The sequence below is a fragment of the Scyliorhinus canicula genome, chromosome 15 (genome assembly GCF_902713615.1).
Source record: "Scyliorhinus canicula chromosome 15, sScyCan1.1, whole genome shotgun sequence".
Taxonomy (NCBI): domain Eukaryota; kingdom Metazoa; phylum Chordata; class Chondrichthyes; order Carcharhiniformes; family Scyliorhinidae; genus Scyliorhinus; species Scyliorhinus canicula.
Genome location: NC_052160.1, coordinates 571,816 through 590,838, shown reverse-complemented (window position 1 = coordinate 590,838; position 19,023 = coordinate 571,816). Strand labels below are relative to the sequence as shown.

At 45.5% G+C, this 19,023-nt stretch overlaps 1 protein-coding gene across 4 annotated transcripts in view; it reads right to left on the bottom strand.

Annotated features, from left to right (window-relative positions):
- Positions 1–50: 50 nt before the first annotated feature.
- gprc5ba (G protein-coupled receptor, class C, group 5, member Ba) overlaps positions 51–19,023 on the bottom strand; it is a 41,999-nt gene continuing 23,026 nt past the window's right edge. For all 4 annotated transcript variants that reach the window (XM_038820783.1, XM_038820785.1, XM_038820784.1 and 1 more), the window contains 3 exons: positions 17,680–18,708; positions 16,796–16,905; positions 51–321 (listed from right to left, as the gene is read on the bottom strand). In XM_038820783.1, the coding sequence (XP_038676711.1) occupies positions 277–321; positions 16,796–16,905; positions 17,680–18,708 (1,184 nt within the window). In that variant the 3' untranslated portion in view covers positions 51–276. The remainder of the gene's footprint in view (positions 322–16,795; positions 16,906–17,679; positions 18,709–19,023) is intronic.

Below are 19,023 nucleotides of genomic sequence, written 5' to 3'. Positions count from 1 at the left end.
ACAAAAATTCTCCAGGACCAAAGGTTTTCTTCAATATCATTCTGGGTGCTACTTTCATCTAAAGACTTAGGCTTTAAAAGAAAAAAGGTATTTGTATGTACACCCAACAAGCTTCACTGTACACCCTATAAAAAGTTATCAGTTTAGAATAAATTTGCATTTAATTGGGCTTTGACCAGCTCTTAATCATCTTACTCCCGCAGTCTCCATTGCTTGTGTTGAGTTGTGTCCATTAAAAGCCGCTGGAATTTGCTAATGATTTCAATAGTTTTGCCTTCACCAAAGATGTCTTCCGACATAACTTGGGGGAGCAGATGGGATCTGAAAAATAATTCAAAAATTATAGGCATAGTTGAAAGTTAATTTTGGTTCAGTGATAACAATTTTGCTTTTAAAAAAAAAAGTGTATGTAGCCAAATGGAGTTATCTTATAATATCTGGAGCAAATATTGATCTGCACTGGGACAGATTTTTGTGTCAAAATAATGGAGACTCTTTGTAGAAATGGCACAAACATTTCAGGCAAGGGAAAAATCCTAAAGTTGCACCGTCAGCTTTGTAAGAATGACATTTTTCTGCCAACACTGACCTGCATTAAAATGTTAGGATTTTGCTGTTTATGTACCATAATTAAGAACCATACCCATCAGAGATATTTAGGACTGTGGTTACAATGGAAGGGTAATAATTAGGTGGTATTTTTGACCAGCACAGACATGATGGGCCGAACGGCCTTTTCTGTGCTGTAAACCACTGTGACTAAGAATATGATAAATGTTAATTACTGCAAACCTATGGCATTATTACAAGTGCCGAGTCTCATTGCTTCAGGTTTTAAAAAAAGGGGGACATTTTAAATTGATCAAATTTAAAATGTTTCTTGTTTTCCCTTTTGGTCTCTTATTTTGTGGTCCTTTAATCCAGTTTGGACCCGTTATTTGAGGAAAGATGTAGATGTAATTGGAGGCAGTTCAGAGGAGGTCCAGTAGATTGATTCCAGAGATGAGGCGGTTTGTCGTATGGGGAGAGATTGAACAGTTTAGGCCGATACTCTCTCGAGTTTAGAAGAATGAGGGGAGATCTAATCGAGATATACCAGTTGCTACAAGGTATGGATAAAGTAGACGTGGAGCAGATGCTTCCTCTTGTGGGACATTGTAAAACGAGGAGGTCAAAGTCTCAGGGTAAGAGGTAGAAAATTTGAAAAGGAGTCGAGGAGAAACTACTTCTCCCAAAGGGTTGTGAATCTGTGGAATTCGTTGCCCTATATGAATATAATATATGGTTTATATCTACTTTTATCAATCGCTTTTAGTATTTTATATACCTCAATCAGATCCCCTCTCATCCTTCGAAACTCCCGAGTATAAGCTCAAACTGTTTATTCTCTCCTCATACATCAACTCTTTCATCCCCGGAATCAATCTGGTGAACCTCCTCGGAACCGTCTCCAATGCCACTGGTGATATGCTCACAGGCATATCTATATCGTATAACAGTGTCAGTGTAAAATCTCGGGAAATTTGGACTCAATCTGGCATGCAATCATGCAGCAGTTCGAGTTTTTTCTTTCTACCCGTGGCCTATAGGGGCTACCTGATAAAAGGCGCGTTGCGTTGCTCCTAACAACAGCTGGGTTTCAAGCGCTTCAACTGTACAATTTGTTTGGATTTAAGAAAAGTGAGCAGAGCTACAAGGAGGTGATTCATCACTTTGATGGCCCCTGCTCCCAGAAAAGCAATGAGACTTTTAAGAGATTGTATTCTGGTCTCACGCCAAGAAAGACAAAGAATCCTTTGATAGTTTTAGAACATAGAACAGTACAGCACAGAACAGGCCCTTCGGCCCTCAATGTTGTGCCGAGCCATGATCACCCTACTCAAACCCACGTATCCACCCTATACCCGTAACCCAACAACCTCCCCCTTAACCTTACTTTTTTATTAGGACACTACGGGCAATTTAGCATGGCCAATCCACCTAACCCGCACATCTTTGGACTGTGGGAGGAAACCGGAGCACCCGGAGGAAACCCACGCACACAGGGGGAGGACGTGCAGACTCCACACAGACAGTGACCCAGCCGGGAATCGAACCTGGGACCCTGGAGCTGTGAAGCATTTATGCTAACCACCATGCTACCCTGCTGCCCCATTTAACAATTAATTTCAGACATAAATGACGTCATTACCTTTTTAATATAAATTTATGGTACCCAATTATTTTTGCCAATTAAGGGGCAATTTAACGTGGCCAATCCACCTAACCCCCATATATTTGGGTTGTGGTGGTGAAACCCACGCAGGCAGGGGGAGAATGTGCAAACGCCTCACAGACGGTGACCAAGGGACGGGATCTGTTATGGATCTGTGTTTAAAGGCCCAGACGTGCAATTTTGGACAGTTGCAATCCTCAATGATCCGAGACCAAGTTGTATATGGGATCTTGGACGGGGAGCAACGAGAACAACTGTTGAAGGAGGACAACCTCACGCTGGATGCTGCTATCAGGATGTGCCAGGCAAGTGAGTTCTCGGTGCAACGTATCGGGGCCTTCTGCAAACTCAATGTCGATACCGATCCAAGAAAGGATTCTGCCGCTAAAAATGCTGAGACGCAGAGTAGCAAAAAATGTGGTCTTGATGTTGGCAGCCATTTTGAGTGCTATGGTATGCAGCCGGACGCACAACGTGGTCTCGAGGCAGATGGCCATTTTGAGAGCACTTGTGAAAGAAGTGCGCTTGTGATGGGGTGGCCATTTTGAACAAATCGATAAAAGACATCTGACAGCACGTGGTCTCGCAGGGGGCAGTTATTTTGAACATCACAATAAGCGTCGTCTCCATAGGGGTGGCCATTGTGGACAGCAGAGCCCAGCCGCCATTTTGTACCCGAGCTATGGCAACAGACACTTGCTGAAAAGATGGCCGGCGTTTAACAAGAACTGTTACTGGTGTGGCAGGAAGGGGCACGTTGCTCCGCGCTGCACAGTTGATCGGGCAGAGGAATCCGAAGCAGGACAAATGAGTTGATCACCAACCTGCTGTGAACGTGGTTACAAGACATGACTCAAGCGTTTTGGCCGGTCTTGGCCAAGAAGTGACAGGCACCATCTGCAATCACAGTGAGGCACAGGTGGAGAACATCGAGGACAGGTGGATGATCCCGGTAATGCTAAATGGAACGGTCATCAAACGCAAGCTTGGTACGAGAGCGAGGGCCAACCTGGTTCTGCTCTCGATGGTGCAGCAGCTCAAGACAATATCTGACATTGATCCGGCAGGCATCATTCCCAAGCGTCAGACTGTGACTGTGGGAGAATGTTGAGCTCGATGCCACCATTAAGAAGGTAACCCACAGAATACGGTTCTCTGTAATAGCGGCCGAGCGTGAATCACTCATCAGCATGCCGGCCTGCGAACAGCTCGGGCTCGTCAGAAAGGTTATACGCTGCAGATTTCATGGAGCCTTCCCAACAGGCCTCGGTGGAGGCCATTCCCAAGGCACATCCGGAGGTATTTCAGAGGTTTGGCACCCTACCATTCACCTACAGTATACAACTGAAGGAACTCTAAACCAGTGGTGCTTGCCCGCTGAGGGAGACTCAAGGCCGAGCTGCAGTAGATGACAATCCTGGGTGTCATCAGGCACATTGAAGACGGACTGGATAAACTCAGATGGTTTGTGTAAAAAAAAAACAGAACGGGGACCTGAGAATTCACATGGACCCCAAATATCTCAATAAAGAGCATCAAAAGAGAGCACTACCCCATTCCAAAAAGCAATTACATCTTCATGTTCCACATGTACCTTCATCATCAAGGAAGTAACAGAACTCAACAACCTCCACATCTTTCCTCAAATAAGGAGACAAAAACTGGACACAATAGCACACTGGGCTAAATCGCTGGCTTTGAAAGCAGACCAAGGCAGACCAGCAGCACGGTTCAACTCCCGTACCAGCCTCCCCGAACAGGTGGCGGATTATGGGGACTAGGGGCTTTTCACAGTAACTTCATTTGAAGCCTACTCGTGACAATAAGCGATTTTCATTTTTTTTTCATGTGGTCTCACCAAAACCCTATACAATTGCAAAAATACGTCTCTACTTTTATACTCAAGTTCTTTCGCAATAAATCCTAACATTCCATTTGTCTTTTTAATTACAGGCTGGACCTGCATACCGACTTTCTGTGATCCCCGATCCCCCTGCCCCGACACATTTTCAATCTGATTTCCATTTAGAGAATAATTTTACTATTTTTTCAGTCAAAACTCACACTTATCTACATTAAACTCGTGCGCCAAATGTTGGCCCAATCTCCTAACCTATCCATCTGTAAAATCTTTATCTCCTCTTCACTGCCTGTTTTCCCACCTATTTTCGGATCATCCTCAAATTTTGCTGTTACACTCTGTCCCCGCTTGAAGATCATTTATACAGATTGTAAAGAGTTGAGGTCCGAGGACTGACCCCTGCGGCACCCCCACTGGTTACAGTTCACCACCCAGAGAAGGACACATTTATCCCGACCCTCTGCTTTCTGTCAGTCAGCCAATCCTCAATCCAATCTAGTATGTACCCAATGCCCTGCGATCTCACCTTCCGAATCAATCTTTTATGCGGCTCCTTGTCAAATGCCTTCTGGAAGTTTAGATGTACCACATCCACAGGTTCCGCATTATCCATCTTGCTGGTTACGTCCTCAAAGAACTCCAGCAAGTTTGTCAGCATGACTTACCCTTCATAAAACTATGCTGACAATGGTGGATTGAGCGGTGTCTTTCCAAATGTTCAGTCACCTCCTTCTTCCCCACCACAGAGGTCAAGCTAACTGGTCTAGTGTCTTACTTTTTGCCCCGCTCCCTTTTTGAATAGGGGCATCACATTAGCCTGTTTCCAATCCTCCAGGACCTTTCTAGAATCTATGGAATTCTGAAATATCTCCGCTGTCACCTCCTTTAATACCCGAGAGTATAGACCATCAGGTCCCGGAGACTTATCTACCTTTAATCCTATCAGTTTATTCAATACCGTCTCCCCAGTGACTCAGCATTAACTGCCGTTCTTGGAAGATATTTATTATCCCCTACCGTGAAGACAGAGGCAAAATATTGGTTCAGTGTCTCTGTCATCTCTGTGTTCCCCATTATCACCTCACCAGCATCACCCTCAGAAGGGCCAACATTTACTTTAGCTGTTCTCTTCCACTTTATAGAAGCTTATAGTCAGTGTCCATGTTTTCTGCTAGTTTCTTTTCATCGTTGATCTCAGCTTTATTGATTTTATTTTCATTAACCTTTTGCTGAACCTTAACCTTCTCCCAATCCCATGTGTATATTATATATAAACACACTTTCAGCTGGAGTACTTTATAAAAATTGATGTTGCAGCTGTACGAAACTGGTGCGGCCGCATTTGGAGTACTGCGTGCAGTTCTGGTCGCCGCATTATAGGAAGGATGTGGAAGCATTGGAAAGGGTACAGAGGAGATTTACCAGGATGTTGCCTGGTATGGAGGGAAGATATTATGAGGAAAGGCTCAGGGACTTGAGGCTGTTTTCGTTAGAGAGAAGAAGGTTAAGAGGTGATTTAATTGAGGCATACAAGATGATCAGAGGATTAGATAGGGTGGACATCGAGAGCCTTTTTCATCGGATGGTGATGTCCAGCACGAGGGGACAAAGCTTTAAATTGAGGGGAGATAGATATAGGACAGATGTCAGAGGTAGGTTCTTTACTCAGAGAGTAGTAAGGGCGTGGAATGCCCTGCCTGCAACAGTAGTGGACTCGTCAACACTAAACGCATTCAAATGGTCATTGGATAGACATATGGACGATAAGGGAATAGTGTAGATGGGCTTTCGAGGAGTTTCACAGGTCGGCGCAACATCGAGGGCCGAAGGGCCTGTACTGCGCTGTAATGTTCTATGTTCATTTATTTGTGCTTTTCAAAGTGGACAACTGTTGGACTGAGATATTTCCAGCTGATCACATGTTGCCCCACGAACAATGGGTCTGCTCCAGACAACTTTGAACAAAATCAAACTTTACAGGTCTTAATCTCCCATAAATGGTGCTATGGCCCAAGCATAAACTGTTCTAACACATTGATTTAAACAATAGGGGACACCAGTGTCTTCCAGAACAAAAATAATTCGAAGTCCAATTAAGACTTGAAGATTCCAGCCATCCATCAATGTGGGAGGAATGTCACATAACCTTCCCCCCCCCCCCCCCCCCCCCCCCCCAAGCTGCACTGCAACGTTCTCAGTTGGAACTAGACCAGGACAGTACAGAAACTCTGTGCGGTCCACCATCAAACCAATGACAGCAGAAAGAACTCTGCCCTCATCAAACCTGACAACTGTTGGAACGTGAGCCTCCCAGACTCAATTACTCTACTCATCTTCTCCCATCGTGGAAGTCTCGCTCTAGAAAGAAGGAGCAATTCTACAATCAGCCAATCTCCCATTGGACGTACCCGGAATCCTCTTCTCTATCCCGCATTCATTGTGTGATTGGGATGGGCGGACATTGCTGAACCCTCCTTCGCATTAGTGAGAAAACAATAAACCAACCTGAGGTATTTCATCATATGTTGAGTTTCCTGTGCAAGTTATTATAGTGGATTGGAACATTTCCACGTTTAAGTGTTTGGGAAAATATCCCATGTATAATAAAGGGGGAAATCAATAAAAATACCTATCTCGATATGGACGTGGAGAGAGTGGGGACATTTCCTGACTGTGACAGGATTTGACGTCAAATTCACCCCCTTCCTCAATCCTTAAATCTCATTTGTTGAGATATCGGCCACGATTCTCCCCCAAACTTTTTAAGTTAATTTGTGGCGGGTTTTGTTGGGAGTTTCCCGCCAGCTCTGCCAGCGAGTTCCCCACCGCTATCCAATTACATTTTAGTCATCTTCATGCGCCCTGGGGAGTTTCTCACCGGTTTAACCCACACTTAGAATTTTTTTGAGCACTGGGAGCTGACCTCCGAGATCAGGCCGCCATTTTGAAAGGGTGCCCTGATCGCTAATTAGCTTGTGGGTCCCACACCTCCCAATGGGCAAAGTCACCCCCCCCCCCCTCACACACATTGACACTACCCCACGCTCCCCCCCCCCCCCCCCCCCCCCCACGCTCCCCCCAAGTAAGGACACCCCGCGATGGGGTCCCTGGAGGCTGCCCCTCTTCAGCCCCATTACAGCATCTCGTTCTCATGAACCAGCACTGATTGGCACCCAGCTGCAGCCTCCCTGGGGAGGTCGGTGAATTGAGGGAGGCTGGGTTATCCCAGGTAGGGAGGTCTAAAAGTGGGTTTATGACCTACTTCCACGAGTGACATTTGGTCCCGCCCCTTTTAGGCGGAGTTCCAAATCTGATCTCTCCCAGGACTTGGGTGAATCCCGCGAGGCGCGGAGGCTATTAGGGAGGATTTTATGCTTCCCACGGACAGGTTTAAAGGTGGGAGAGAGCTGGTTTATTTCAGTAGGTGACTTGCCACCTACCCAGCTGTCCTTAAGGGGATGTGGGGCAGGACATCTGTGGGGCCCCAGGCCCAGTGGCTGTGAGGTGAAGGTGACTGTCCTCGAGTGTGGCATCAAGGAGCCGTCGAACCATAGAGTTCCTACAGTGCAGAAGGAGGCTCTTTGGCCCATCGAGTCTGCACTGACCCTTTGAAAGAGTGCACTCCACATAGGTTCACTTCTCTGCCCCATCCTCGTAATCCCACCTAATCTGCACTATGGGAGGAAACCGGAGCACCTGGAAGAAACCCACGCAGACACGGGGAAAAACTGCAAACTCGACACAGACAGTGACCCAAGCCGGGAATCGAACCTGGGTCCCTGGTGCTGTGAGGCAGCGGTGCTAACCACTGTGCCGTCCTAAAACCTAGCAAAAAACAGGAGTCAAAGGGAATCAGGAGGAAAACTCTCCACTGGTTGGAGTCATTCCCGGCACAAAGGAAGATGGTTGTGGTGGTTGGAGGTCAATCATCTCAGCTCCAGGGCATCACTGCTGGAGTTCCTCAGGGTAGTGTCCTCGGCCCAACCATCTTCAGCTGCTTCATCAATGACCTCCCTTCCATCATAAGGTCAGAAGTGGGGATGTTTGCGGATGGCTGCACAATGTTCAGCACCATTCGCGACTCCTCAGATATTGAAGCAGTCCATGCCCAAATGCAGCAAGACCTGGACAATATCCAGGCTTGGGGCTGACCAGGGGCAAGTTACATTCGCGCCACACAAGTCATAGAATTTACAGTGCAGAAGGAGGCCATTCGGCCCATCGAGTCTGCACCGGCTCTTGGAAAGAGCACCCTACCCAAGGTCAACACCTCCACCCTATCCCCATAACCCAGTAACCCACCCAACACTAAGGGCAATTTTAGACACTAAGAGCAATTTATCATGGCCAATCCACCTAACCTGTGCATCTTTGGACTGTGGGAGGAAACCGGAGCACCCGGAGGAAACCCACGCACACACGGGGAGGATGTGCAGACTCCGCACAGACAGTGACCCAAGCCGGAATCGAACCTGGGACCCTGGAGCTGTGAAGCAATTGTGCTATCCACAATGCTACCGTGCTGCCCAGGCAATGGCCATCTCCTACAAGAGAGAGGATCTAACCATCACCCCATGACATTCAATGGCATTACCATCGCTGAATCCCCCACAATCAACATCCCGGGGTTACCATTGACCACCAGCCATATTAATACTGTGGCTACCAGAGCAGATCAGAGGTAGTGAATGCTGAGTAACTCACTTCCTGACTCCCATTTACAAGGCACAAGTCAGGATCGAATACTCTCCATTTGCCTGGATGAGCGCAGCTCCAACATCACTCAAGAAGCTCAACACCATCCAGGACAAAACAGCCCCGCTTGATTGGCGCCTCATCCACCGTCTTAAACGTTCAAACCCTCCACCACAACAGAGTGGCAGCCAAGAGTAGCATCTACAAGATGCATGACAGGAACTCACCAAGGTTCCTTCAATAGAATCTTCCATATACTTAATGTTTACCACGCGGAAGGACAGAACACCACCAGGAGGTTCCTCTTCAAGGCACACAACATCCTGACTTGGAAATACATCGCCATCACGGTTGCTGGATTGTGATCCTGGAATTCCATCCCTAACAGCATTGTTGGTGTACCTACACCACATGGACTGCAAAGGTGCAAGAAGGCAACTCATCACCACCTTCTCAAGAGCAATTAGCGACGGGTAATAATCGCTGGTCTGGCCAGCGATGCCCATTAACAATGAAAAAACAAAAAAAGCTGCCCCCTCCTCATCACAAAGTCATCCACCCCCTTTAACCCTCTCCCTTCAACCGAGCTCCCATACCCAGCACCCCCATCTCCAGCTGGACATACCCATCAGTCCAACTTCCTCAGCTTTGGGAATTGTTTGTAGTTCCAGTTGCTGAGGGTGCAAAGCAGCTGTGGTTAATCCAAGAGTCATAGAATCATACAGCATAGAAAACACCCTTCGGCCCATCACAAAAACAACCACCTCACTATTCTATAGAGTCAAAGACACATACAGCATAGAAAAGCTTTTCCGCCAGTCACATCTGCACCAGTCAAAAACAACCTAACTATTCTAATCCCATTTTCCAGCACTTGGCCCAGAGCAGTGTCTGCCCTGGGATTGCAAATGCTCATCTAAATCTAAACTAATGTGGCAGGGGTATGGGAACTGATGCAGGAAGTTGGAAAGTAGTAAAACAGGGACAGAAGCAAAAGGAAGTAAGGGGGAAAGTGCAAGGCAGAGAAGACATAGTCAAAAATCTAAAAGGGCGACAGTACAAGGTACAGTGACTAAGGGGAGCTCAGTGAATAGGCCCAGTAATAACAAAAGGAATAAAACTGGAGATGTTAAGATTCAAAACAGAGGTAAAAAAACCAACATAAGTGTACTTTACCTGAATGCTCGTAGTATTCGGAATAAAGTAAATGAGTTGATGGCGCAAATCATCGTGAATGACTATGATTTAGTGGCCATTACTGAAACATGGTTAAAGGATGGTCACGACTGGGAGTTAAATATCCGAGGGTATCAAACTATTCGGAAGGACAGAGTGGATGGTAAGGGAGGTGGTGTTGCTCTGTTATTTAAGGATGACATCTGGGCAATAGTAAGGGATGACATCGGTGCTATGGAGGATAAGGTTGAATCCATTTGGGTGGAAATCAGGGATAGTAAGGCGAAAAAGTCACTGATAGGAGTAGTCTATCGGCCACCAAATAGTAACGTTATGGTGGGGCAGGCAATAAACAAAGAAATAGCTGATGCATGTAGAAATGGTACAGCAGTTATCATGGGGGATTTTAATCTACATGTCGATTAGTTTAACAAGGTCGGTCAAGGCAACCTTGAGGAGGAGTTTATAGAATGTATCTGTGATAGTTTCCTAGAACAGTATGTAATGGAACCTATGAGGGAACAAGCGGTCCTAGATCTTGTCCTGTGTAATGAGACAGGATTGATTCATGATCTCATAGTTAGGGATCCTCTCGGAAGGAGCGATCACAATATGGTGGAATTTAAAATACAGATGGAGGGTGAGAAAGTAAAATCAAATACTAGTGTTTTGTGTTTAAACAAAGGAGATTACAATGGGATGAGAGAAGAACTAGCTAAGGTAGACTGGGATCAAAGACTTTATGGTGGAACAGTTGAGGAACAGTGGAGAACCTTCCAAGCGATTTTTCACAGTGCTCAGCAAAGGTTTATACCAACAAAAAGGAAGGACGGAAGAAAGAGGGAAAATCGACCGTGGATATCTAAGGAAATAAGGGAGAGTATCAAATTGAAGGAAAAAGCATACAAAGTGGCAAAGATTGGTGGGAGACTAGAGTACTGGGAAATCTTTACGGGGCAACAGAAAGCTACTAAAAAAGCTATAAAAAGAGTAAGATAGAGTACAAGAGTAAACTTGCTCAGAATATAAAAACAGACAGTAAAAGTTTTTACAAATATATAAAACAAAAAAAAAACAAAAAAGAGTGGCTAAGGTAAATATTGGTCCTTTAGAGGATGAAAAGGGAGATTTAATAATGGGAGATGAGGAAATGGCTGAGGAACTGAACAGGTTTTTTGGGTTGGTCTTCACAGTGGAAGACACAAATAACATGCCAGCGACTGATAGAAATGAGGATATGACAGGTGAGGACCTTGAGAGGATTGTTATCACTAAGGAGGTAGTGATGGGCAAGCTAATGGGGCTAAAGGTAGACAAGTCTCCTGGCCCTGATGGAATGCACCACAGAGTGCTAAAAGAAATGGCTAGGGAAATTGCAGATGCACTAGTGACGATTTACCAAAATTCACTAGACTCTGGGGTGGTCCCGGTGGATTTGAAATTAGCAAACGTGACACCACTGTTTAAAAAAGGAGGTAGGCAGAGAGCGGGAAATTATAGGCCAATGAGCTTAACTTCGGTAGTAGGGAAGTTGCTGGAATCTATCATCAGGGAAGAAATAGCGAGGCATCTGGAAAGAAATTGTCCCATTGGGCAGACGCAGCATGGGTTCATAAAGGGCAGGTCGTGCCTAACTAATTTAGTGGAATTTTTTGAGGACATTACCAGTGCAGTAGATAATGGGGAGCCAATGGATGTGGTATATCTGGATTTCCATAAAGCCTTTGACAAGGTGCCAGACAAAAGGTTGCTGCATAAGATAAAGATGCATGGCATTAAGGGTAAAGCAGTAGCATGGATAGAGGATTGGTTAATTAATAGAAATCAAAGAGTGGGGATTAATGGGTGTTTCTCTGGTTGGCAATCAGTAGCTAGTGGTGTCCCTCAGGGATCCGTGTTGGGCCCACAATTGTTCAGAATTTATACAGATGATTTGGAGTTGGGGACCAAGGGCAATGTGTCCAAGTTTGCAGATGACACTAAGATGAGTATTAAAGCGAAAAGTGCAGAGGATACTGGAAGTCTGCAGAGGGATTTGGATAGGTTAAGTGAATGGGCTCGGGTCTGGCAGATGGAATACAATGTTGACAAATGTAAGGTTATCCATTTTGGTAGGAATAACAGCAAACGGGATTATTATTTAAACGATAAAATATTAAAGCATGCTGCTGTGCAGAGAGACCTGGGTGTGCTGGTGCATGAGTCACAGAAAGTTGGTTTACAGGTGATCAAGAAGGCAAATGGAATTTTGTCCTTCATTGCTAGAGGGATGGCGTTTAAGTCTAGGGAGGTTATGCTGCAATTGTATAAGGAGTTAGTGAGGCCACACCTGGAGTATCATGTTCAGTTTTGGTCACCTTACTTGAGAAAGGACGTACTGGCACTGGAGGGTGTGCAGAGGAGATTCACTAGGTTAATCCCAGAGCTGAAGGGGTTGGATTATGAGGAGAGGTTGAGTAGACTGGGATTGTACTCGTTAGAATTTAGAAGGATGAGGGGGGGGGATCTTATAGAAACATATAAAATTATGAAGGGAATAGATAGGATAGATGCGGGCAGGTTGTTTCCACTGGCGGGTGACAGCAGAACTAGGGGGTATAGCCTCAAAAATAAGGGGAAGTAGATTTAGGACTGAGTTTAGGAGGAATTTCTTCACCCAAAGGGTTGTGAATCTATGGAATTCCTTGCCCAGTGAAGCAGTTGAGACTCCTTCATTAAATGTTTTTAAGGTAAAGATAGATAGTTTTTTGAAGAATAAAGGGATTAAGGGTTATGGTGTTCGGGCCGGAAAGTGGAGCTGAGTCCACAAAAGATCAGCCATAATCTCATTGAATGGCGGAGCAGGCTCGAGGGGCCAGATGGCCGACTCCTGCTCCTAGTTCTTATGTTCTTAAATACTTCTTAAATGTTATGAGGGTCTCTGCCTCCACCCCCCTCTCAGGCAGCGAGTTCCAGACTCCCACCACCCTCTGGGTAAAAAGATTTTTCCTCACAGCCCCTCTAACCCTCCTGCCCCTCACCTTAAATCTCTGCCCCCTGGTCATCGATCCTTCCACCGAGGGGAAAAGTTTCTTCCTGTCGACTCTATCTATTCCCCTCAACATATCAATCATGTCCCCCCTCAGTCTTCTCTGCTCCAATGAAAACAACCCGTGTATCCAATCGCTTCATAACTATAACTCCTTCAGCCCAGATAACATAGAAAATAGGAGAAGGCCATTCGGCCCTTCGAGCCTGCTCCGCCATTCATTATGATCATAGCTTATGATTTATGGGCAGCACGGTAGCACAAGTGGTTAGCACAGTGTCTTCACAGCTCCAGAGTCCCAAATTCGATTCCCGGCTTAGGTCACTGTCTGTGTGGAGTTTGCATGTTCTCCCTGTATCTGTGTGGGTTTCCTCCGGGTGCTCTGATTTCCTCCCACAGTCCAAAGATGTAGAGGTTAGGTGGATTGGCCGTGATAAATTGCCCTTAGTGTCCAAAAAGGTTAGGAGGGGTTATTGGTTACGGGGATAGGGTGGAAGTGAGGGCTTAAGTGGGTCGGTGCAGACTCAATGGGCCGAATGGCCTCCTTCTGCACTCTATGTTCTATTTGTCAAGGATGATTTCCCTTTCATAAATCCACGCTGACTCGGTCTTTCCAAATGCTGTGCTATGAAATCCTTGATAATGGACTCCAGCAACTTCCCCACTAATGAAGTCAGGCTGACTGGTCTACCATTCCCTGTTTTCTCCCTACCTCCCTTTTTGAATAGCGGGGTTACATTCACTACACTCTAATCTGTAGGAACCATTCCAGAGCCCAAAGAGTTCTGGAAAATGTCCACCGATGGATCCACTATTTCTAGGGCTACAAAGTACTCTGTAATGAAGATTATTAGGCTGTGGAGATTTGTCTGCCTTCAATCCCATTAATTGGGGAGGTGGTGGTGCAGTCATATTGTCATTGGACTAGTAAACCAGAGACCCAGAGTGATGCTGTGGGAACCTAGGTTCAAATCCCATCACTGCACATGTTGAAATTTGAACTCAATAAAAATCTGGAATTAAAAATCTAATGACCGTGACACCACGTCGATTGTTGTAAAAACCCACCTGGGGCACGAATGCCCTTTGGGGAAAGAAATCTGCCGTCCTTACCTGGTCTGGCCTACATATCACTCCAGACCCACACACAGCAATGTGGTTGACTCTAAACTGCCCCCTCAAGGGCAATTAGGGATGGGCAATAAATGTGGCACAGCCTGCGACACCCACGGCCCTTGAACGAATAATAAAAAAAAATTCCCAAAACGATTTCATTACTAATATTAATTTCCTTCAGCTCCTCACTAAAACTTGGTGTTTCTCTCTCAGAACTTTGGCTATATTATTTATGTCTTCCTTTGTGAAGATTGAAGCAAAGTACGAATTTAGTTCCTGAGCCATTTCTTTGTTTTTTGTTATGATTACCCCCATTTCTGACATAAGGATAGTCCTTTTGATTTCCTGGTCCCGTCCCTACTATTTTTTTTGCAGTGTCATTATCTGATACAGGCCCTTGATTTCTCAGTCAATCCCTTTTCTTATTCTCCTTGGTTTTTTTCTCTTGTTCTGGATTCCTCCCTGCTCTGAATCCTTACATAGATTCCCAGCCCCCTTGCCATTTTAGGTTAAACCCTCTCCAACTGCTCTACCAAGTACCCCCCACACCCCAAGGACATCTGTCTCACTCCTGCCCAGGTGTAACCCATCCAGTTTGTACTGGTCCCACACTCCCCCAGAACCCATCCCAATGCCCCAGGAATCTGAAACCCTTTCCCTCGCACCATCTCTACAGCCATGTATTTATCCGATATATCCTGCTATTTCTACTCGGACTAGCACGTGGCACTGGGAGTAATCCTGAGATCACTGCCTTTGAGGTCAGACTTCTCAACTTACTTCCAGACTCCCTATATTCTGCTTTCAGGACCTCACCCCCCTGAAGAGCCCCTTAACACATACTTTATCATCTCTAATATTAGGAAGTCGTACAGGTCACCCAACCATGCTGCTACCCCCGGTGGCGATGCCGACCGCCACTCCAGCAAAATTCTCCGCCGTGCAATCAGAGAGGCGAAGGCCACGACATCAGCCTTCCTCCTCTCCATGGGCTCCAGCTTCTCTGAAACCCCAAATATCGTCAGCAAAGGGTCAGGGTCCACCTTCTCCTCCACTATCCTGGCTAAGACCACGAACACTCCCGCCCAGAACCTTCCCAATTTTTTGTAACCCCAAAACATGTGCGCATGATTCTCTGGCCCCCGCCCACACCTCTCACACTCATCTGCTACCCCCTGAAAGAACCCACTCACTCTTGCCTGAGTCATATGCACCCTATGCATCACCTTAAACTATATCAGGGTCATCCTTGCACATGAGGAGGTCCCGTTTACCCTACGCAGTGCCATATTCCCCAGTTGATCTCCCTCCCAACTCTCCTTCCCATTTCTCCTTTATCTTCACCACCCGCTCGCCTCCCTGCTCCCCGGAAGCAGCAGTCGCTCCAGGAGGGTGTATCCTGGCAATCTAGGCTACTCCCTCCAGACCATTTGCGCAAAGTCCCTAACCTGCAAATACTTAGAACTCACTCCCCCTCAGCAACTCTACCCTCTCCCTTAGCTCCTCCAGACTGGCAAACCCTTTCTCCAAATACAGATCCTTTACCTTGACCAGCCCCACTTCCCTCCACCTCCTGTATACACTATCCAACCCCCCCCCCCCCTTCTCCCTGGCTCAAACCCATGATTCTCGCACAGCGGCGTTAGCACCAACATTCATTCCACCCTAAAAATGCCTCAACTGATTCCATATCTTCACTGTGGACTGCACCACTGGGCTCTTGAATACCTACTCGGAGCCATTGGCAATGCTGCTGTCACCATAGACCTCAAACTAGATTCCTCCTCCATCCTAACTCACTCTATCCCTTCTCCTTCCCACATTCGCCGCCCAATAATAATGAAGCAAGATCGGCAATGCCAACCCCCCCTGCTGCCTCTGTAGCAGGGTCCTCCCCACCCTCGGCACCTTCCCGCCCATACAAAGCCAGAAATGATTGAGCCCACTTTCCGAAAGAAGGCCTTTGGTATAAAGATCAGGAGAGCTTGAAAGATAAACATGAACCTCGGCAGAATATTCATTTTCACCACTTGGACCCTCCCCGCCAACGCTAAGTGCCGTGTATCCCACCCAAGATCCTCCCCTAGGCTCCTCCACCAGCTTCGTTAAGTTCCACTTATGGAGCCTTGTCCATTCCCAAATACTAAAACCTATCCCTCGCTACCGTAAATGGCATCCCCCCTAAATTAGCCCGCTGTGCCAGCTCATTCACCGGGAATACCTCGCTTTTCCCGACATTCAGCTTGTACCCAGAGAACCCTTTAAACCCCACCCAGCAGGTCCATAATCCTTCCCAAACTCTCCAATGGATCTGAGACAGACAGCAAGAGGTCATCGGCATAGAGCAACACCGGATGCTCCCTCTCCGTCACTAAAAGCCAAATAATCCATCTGTTGCAATTCATTGAGTTTTAAAAATTAACTGACAATTTGATGAAATTAAAACTACCATTTAAAAGATGTGTTAATATAATACACAGACTGAAAAGATCATTGTCTGTTTGAAATAATTTGCTTTTACCCAATAACTATCCAAATATTGGACAAAGAAACTGCTGCAGAAATGTAACTTTAAAAGATGGTTTTGTTGATATCCTTTTGTAATCAACTCATCAATTAATTTCTTTTTAAGTTATAAACACACACACTATCTAAACAGAAGTAAAATTCAAAGGTTCAGCAAATTGATTTGTTTAACACATACATTTCCACCGTTTAGAACGACAGCCATTTCAGTGGGTTGGTAAACATTGCTCCGAAGTTGAATGTTGGGTCTATGTCCGACACTCCCATTGCGAAATCCAGATTTATAGGCTATGTAGTGGGATGAGAAAATACAGGAGACAGATGGATTTCCAGTGACATAAAATCCACAACAATCCAAATACATTTCAAACATTGTTTTCTGCTTGGTGTAGAAACACCATAATGCAAAATAATATTTTTAGTCAAAATCTCACTGAATTAACAGACCAAATTGGCATATATCAATTTTTTAACAATACAGTACCAAAAAAATTTTCTACTTATTAAGTCTATACAATCTCTCCAGCTATTATCTTAAAAAAAAACATTCAATAGAACATACAGTGCAGAAGGAGGCCATTTGGCCCATCAAGTCTGCACCGACCCACTTAAGCCCTCACTTCCACCCTATCCCCGTAACCCAATAACCCCTCTTAACCTTTTTGGTCACCAAGGGCAATTTAGCATGGCCTAACCTGCACGTCTTTGGACTGTGGGTGGAAACCGGAGCACCCGGAGGAAACCCACACAGACACAGGGAGAACGTGCAGACTCCACACAGACAGTGGCCCAGTGAGGAATCAAACCTGGGACCCTGGCACTGTGAACCCAGTACTAATCACTTGTGCTACCATGCTCACCCTAATAGTACCTAGGTATCTCAACCTTTTGGTAATAATGGATGGGGTTAACTCCCGTTCGCTGTATGCGGTCCACAGAAATGCAAGCCATTCCTTTTGGTTGGGAAGTAGGTGGAGGAAAGAATAAGGAAAATAATACAGCAAAAATTTAATAAAACCCAGCTTGATATATATCAACAAATCAAATGTAACTTTTGCTAACCTGCCCCAGATTCATCGAGGGAAAAAGCCTTATTTTCCATGTAAGTACGTGGAAGTTGCAAATCCTCGTCAAAGTTAGTCTCACGTATTCTTGGCTGAACAGCGTCAAAGTAATCTGGTGTGTTTTGTTTAGATGGGATAATTGAACAATGGACTTCTGGGATAGCATGACAAATAAGAAAGACCCAGCCATTCGTAACGAGTGCAATAGAGAGAGCTGGGTCATCCCACAAGGGTTGTTTCTTCAGTTCTTTGTTGCCATAGAGATACATGGCAATCCATGCAACCCAAATGAAGATGGAAAAGAACATGGTCACAATAACGCAGGCCCCATTCTTCTTCCATTTCTTGAACTTCCCGCACAGGGTGAAGAAAGACAACAACAAGGTGACAGCCATCAGGAACATGACATAAATCGATGCCATGACAAAATCCATCTGCTCATATTTGCAAGCTGATTTCTCATCTCTGACAACAGTTAGGATTAACCATTCCACGGCAATTATAACTTGGACTAGCATGAGACAGATTGCAATGCCAGCCAACAGCCATGCTGATGGGCCTTTGCCATGCTGAACTAGCTGACGTAGTCTCCATGCCTGCGCCAACAAACAGGAAAAGCAAAGTGCAAACAGAACTCCCCATAAGAATCTTCTTGTGGGGCATGTTCGTTCGTCTTCTGGTATAATAAATGCAAATGATAGTCCAAACAACCCCAGTGTCCCAAACAAGAACAGGAACTGGATTCCCAAAGAACTTTTCTTTTCTTTGTCTTTAATGAACGGTAACTTCACCAGCAGAATCAGCATCAGTAAAAATGCAGTTAGCACTCCAGCTCCCGCTACAGCCTCCACAATGATTCCCCAGATTACATCCAGACTGCACAGGTTCAGGTAGTGAGGAAGGAGATTTAACCCACAACCTCTGTCTGGAATAGGATTGCTCGCGTTCTGAGAAGATCCGTAATTAATCACTGAGAGAAGAATAAATGAAGCAGCCGGAAGTATTTTCATATTGGCCAAAATAAATGCTGCAATAGAAAGAGGAGAGAAAACACATTAGCTCAAAACATGACTGCATCTCGGTGCTGGTTTGTACATGTTTATTATTTGTTACATTCAAATTTGACAACATTGTAATTCCATAGTTGTTGAAACAGAATCAGACAAACAATTCTCACCGTCAGTTATTTGACGTAGGAATTTATTGGGACTTAATAGCTGTGCATCAGGGGGTGTAAAACCTTTCATTTTGTACTGACGAAAAGTCAATTTCAGAAAACACAGCAAGGGGACATTTTAAATTGCACCATTTCCTCTTTTACAGAGGAAGCAATTTGCCTTTT